The sequence below is a fragment of the Aureococcus anophagefferens genome, assembly GCF_000186865.1.
Source record: "Aureococcus anophagefferens unplaced genomic scaffold AURANscaffold_9, whole genome shotgun sequence".
NCBI classification, from domain to species: Eukaryota; class Pelagophyceae; order Pelagomonadales; family Pelagomonadaceae; genus Aureococcus; species Aureococcus anophagefferens.
Genome location: NW_008705569.1, coordinates 65088 through 69772, shown reverse-complemented (window position 1 = coordinate 69772; position 4685 = coordinate 65088). Strand labels below are relative to the sequence as shown.

The 4685-nt window shown below is 72.7% G+C and overlaps 1 protein-coding gene across 1 annotated transcript; it reads left to right on the top strand.

Annotated features, from left to right (window-relative positions):
- Nucleotides 1-1435: 1435 nt before the first annotated feature.
- AURANDRAFT_26175 (hypothetical protein) lies at nt 1436-2830 on the top strand (the record flags this gene model as incomplete). The annotated part of the gene is made up of 1 exon (XM_009038914.1): nt 1436-2830. The coding sequence occupies one exon, from the start codon at nt 1436-1438 to the stop codon at nt 2828-2830; it is 1395 nt and encodes a 464-aa protein (XP_009037162.1).
- Between the last annotated feature and the right edge of the window lie 1855 nt (nt 2831-4685).

Sequence of the window (4685 nt, the reverse complement as noted above, 5' to 3'; positions counted from 1 at the left end):
GGTCCCGCATGTTCGCGCTGCCGAGCCTCCGGCCGCCGCGCCAGCAGCACGGCCGCATCCGCCCGTCCAACGGCCTCTCGCCGAACCCGTCGCCGCGCAACAGCGCGCGGTCCGCGGCGTCCGCGCGCGCGGGCTCCGCGGCCGCGGCGCCCGCGGCCCAGGCCGCCGCGGGCGCGCCCGCGCACCGAAACTCCACGCAGCTCCAGCTCGCCAACGTCCCCCGCAACGGCCAGGGCGGCCTCCTCTCGCGCCTCCGCTCCGTCTCCGCGCGCTGATCGCGGCGCGCCGCGACCGACGCGACCAAGCCCACTCCCCCGAAAGCCCCCGCCCCCGCCATCGATACCGCCCGCGGACTCATACAAGGTCCCGCGATACTCTATACACCGGAGCTCATACACAGGTGGCCGCCGCGACGCGTCGCCGCCATGACGCGTCGTCGTCGCGACTCGGACGAGTGGGCCGTCACGACTCGGACGAGTGGGCCGTCACGACGCGGCCTCGTCCGCGGCGCGCTTCTCCATCGCCGCGAAGTAGCTATCGGCAGCCTGATAGACGTTGCCGCGGCGCGATCTCCTCGATTCCGTCCTGAAGGCCTCGAAGTTTTCCCGGAGCTCCGCCTTGAACTCCTCGGCGGTCAGCTCGTTGGCGTCCGGCGCAAAGGTGCTGAAGCGGCCCGTGGCGCCGCGCTGGTCGACGTCGCCGTTCTCGGCGCGGCGCGTGGGCGCGCTTCGTTTGAAGACGGCGGCCTGGTGCACGAAGCCAGAGACGGCGGTCAGAGCGAGTAAGAGCGCGCGCATTCCCAGCCACGTGCGTCGCATCGGCAGTCGGGGTAATTAGTTGACGTCAACGTTGCCATGATACAGGAAACGCCCCTGCACGAGCTCGGTGAGAGCTTCGCGTTGGAACCGAAGTGTTGCAGCCCGCCACCTGACTCGGCGGCCGCAGCCCGACCATGGCGCCGGCCAGCCCCTCGCGCGAGCCCGGCGCGTTCGCGAAGAACCGGCGGACGATGCGGCGCGCTTCCACGTGCTGCGCCGGCGTCTGCGGCGAGGACATCGCCCAGCTGGCCTTCGAGGAGGGCGTGAACCTCGAGGACCAGGTGCCCGTGCGCGCGCGGGGGCGGAGCATCATCAACCTGCAGCCGGCCATGCGCAAGTCCATCGTCGTCGCCGCGGCCGCGCCGCTCGTGTCGCCGCGGACCGCGGAGGTCCAGCTCGACGCGGCCGTCTGCGCGGCGCTGCTGGAGACGCTGGAGCTCCGGAAAACCTACGCGGCGGCGCGGCGCGGCGAGGCCGGCGGCGCGCCGGAGGTCGCCGTCGGCATGCCGTCCGAGGCCGCCGTCGCGGCGCTGAATCGAGTGGTGGAGGTTTCGCAGGACCCGGACGTGCAGGCGTTCTGCCGCACGCGGTGCCTCATGCTCGAGAAGCGCTACGACATGTACGACCTCGAGCACCAGTACCGGGAGCACGAGGACCAGGCCAAGTGCAACACGGACTTCCACTCCGTCGCCAAGGCCGACACGCACATCCACGCGTCCGCGATGATGACGGCCGTGCAGCTCGACCAGTTCATGCGCCGCATCTACGAGCGCGACCGCGACCGGCCGCTGGACGACAAGGGCAAGACGGTGGGCTCCGCCATGCGCGGCGCGGGCTTCCAGACCAAGGGCGAGCACAACGCGGAGTCCTTGAACGTGCAGGCGAGCTACCGCATGTTCGGCAACTTCAAGAACTTCAACGCGGCCTTCACGCCCCTCGGCAGCCGCGAGCTCAAGTCGTTGTTCATGGGCTACGAGGCCCTCGAGGGCGAGTACCTCGCGGCCATGGTCCGCGAATGCGCGGGCGTCGCGCACGAGGGCGCGGGCGCGTTCCTCGAGCCGCGCTTCTCCATCTACGGCCGCAAGCCGAGCGAGTGGAAGACCTTCGCGAGATGGGTGCGCCGCTGGCAGGTCGACGAGATGCCCGGCGTCTTGATCGCGATCCAGCTGCCGCGCGTCTACCCGGTCTGGCGCCGCATGGGCGCAGTGACGTCGTTCGGAGGCATGCTCCGCAACTTCTGGGGGCCGCTGTTCGAGGCGGCGCTGTCCGACGAGGACGACGACGTCAAGTGGCTTTTGGACAAGATCCGCGTCATCGACACGGTCGACGACGAGTCCATCGAGGACCACCCGGACCTCGCGGGGCTCTGCGGCGCGGACGACTGGACGTCGGAGAAGAATCCGCCCTACGGCTACTACGCGTACTACATGCACGAGAATGTGGCGCGGCTCAACGCGCTCCTGCGGGCGAGGAAGCTCCGGTCGAGCCCGCTGACCTTCAAGCCCCACGCGGGCGAGGCGGGGCCCGCGGACCACTTGGCGACCGCGTTCCTCTTCAGCGACGGCGTGTCGCACGGCATCAATCTGGAGACGCAGCAGGAGGCCGTCGCGCTCCAGTACCTCTACTACGCGGCGCAGGTGCCCATCGGCGTGTCGCCCATCTCCAACTCCGTGCTCTTCCTGAAGTACGCGCAGAACCCGTTCCCGACGCTCTTCAAGCGCGGCCTCTGCGTCGCGCTCACGACGGACGACCCGCTCATGTTCCACACGACGCCGACGCCCCTCCTCGAGGAGTACGCGACGGCGCGCCACGCCTTCGCGCTGAGCTCCGTGGACATGTGCGAGATCGCGCGCAACTCGTGCGTCGCGGCCTTCAGCGACGAGGAGCGCATGGACCTCCACAACGACGAGAACCCGGACTGCACGAACGTGCCCGCGTGCCGCCTGAACTTCCGCCAGGCCACGCTCCAGGGCGAGCTCGACCTCCTCGCCGCGCGCGGCGGGGCCCTCTAGGGGGCGGTGCGTAGCTCGAGCGCGGCGGGCGGAGGGCGACGAGTGCGCGCGGGGCGGCGGCGGCGACGACCCCCGGCGCCGGCTCCCGGCGCGGCGGCTGTCGAAGCGCCACGAGCGACGGCGCTTCGACCTCTCGATTGGCATTCGGCAAGCGCCACCATGGCGTCCGAGCGGCCCGTAGCCGCTCCCCTGGACTCTCTCCAATCCCTCTTCGGCATGCCAAAAGCCACGCGCGTGACGCTGCGCCGCAAGATCGACAAGCCCGCGAAAAAACGGCGGCGCCTCGACATCCAATCGCTGTCGCCCGTGAGCAGCTTGACGCACGAGATCTCCGTCGATGCCGGCCTCTCGGAGCCCGAGAGCGGCGCGTCGCAGCTGTCGTCGAGCGGCGCGAGCCGGGCGCTCTTCGCCGACGCGCCGCGGAGCGCGCGGCCCGCGCGCGGCGCCGCGGACGCGTACAAGCCCGGGCCGCGGCGCACCTACGGCGACGCGGGGCCCGCGGCGCCGGCCGAGGCGTCGGTCATCGACCCCTTCACGCGCGAGTACCGGAGCGCGGCGCTCGCGCGGTCCGACGCGGAGCCGTCCGCGCTCGCCGTCTGCGACGAGCGCGCGTACCGCGCGCCGTTCGCGCGTGCCCGGCGTCCCCGGAGCTTCGAAAGCGTGCCACACGTCCGACGCCAACGCCCCCACAGGCGCTCATCACGAAGAAGAAGACGGGCACGGCTCCCGAGCGCCGCGCGCGCGGCCGGCGTCTCGGCGGAAGCGGAAGCGCCCCGCGCGACGCGCCCCTCCTCCGCAGGTGCTCGTGGACCGCCCGTCGGACGCGCCGACGGCCTTCGAGGTGCGGAGCTACCTGGGCCACGGCGCGACGGGGGCCGTCTTCGAGGTCGAGCGCGACGACTCGGACGACTCGGACGACGGCCGGCCGCTCGCGCTCAAGGTCGAGCGGGGCGAGCGGTCGACGCTGCGCTTCGAGGCGCGCCTCGCGCTCGCCGTGCGCGCGCGGACGTCGCTGGCGCCGCGCGCGGGCCGCGTCGTCGAGCCCGCGGGCCTCTGGCTCTGGAGCGACGCGCAGGCGATGTCGATGCCGCGCTACGACGCGACGCTCGCGGACGTGCTGCGCCTCGCGGGCGGCCGCACGACGGCCATCGGGTCCCAGCTGCTGCCGGAGCCCGTGGCCCTGTTTCTGGCCGTCGCGGCCATGGAGGCCGTGCTCGCGGTCCACGACGCGGACGTGCTGCACCTCGACGTCAAGCCCGACAACTTCCTGGCCATGCTCGGCGAGGACCTGGACGGCAGCGCCTGCGTGCTGCGCGGCGCCGGCGACGTCGCGGACACGGCGGCGGCGAACGGCTTCGGCCTCGTGCTCATCGACTTTGGGCGCGCGGTCGACCGGCGGAGCCACGCGCCCGGGACGCGCTTCGAGACGGCGCACGACCACGCGCACCTCGCCGAGTTCGAGTGGCCCCGGGCCGTCAAGGACGGCCGCCGCAAGCGCAAGGGCGGCGACGACTCCTGGACCACGGAGCTCGACGTCTACGCGCTCGGCGTCTGCCTGCACCTGCTCTGCTCGAACCGCGGCCCGAGCCGCGACGGCCACCGCGCGGCGCTGCCCCGGGCCTGGGACCGGCCCCTCTGGACGGCCCTCCTCGACGCCCACCTCGTCGTCGACGGGCCCCAGCCGACGCGCGGCGCGCGCGCGGCGCTCGTGGCGCGCGCGCGCCGCGCGCTCGACGCCAGGTGCCCCAACGGCTTCGCGTCCCTCCTCGGGCCCCTCCTCCGCCACCTCCGCGCCGACGACTAGGTAACGTTTTCCCTACCAAGTTACCGGCCGATCGCGCCGCCGCCGCCGCGC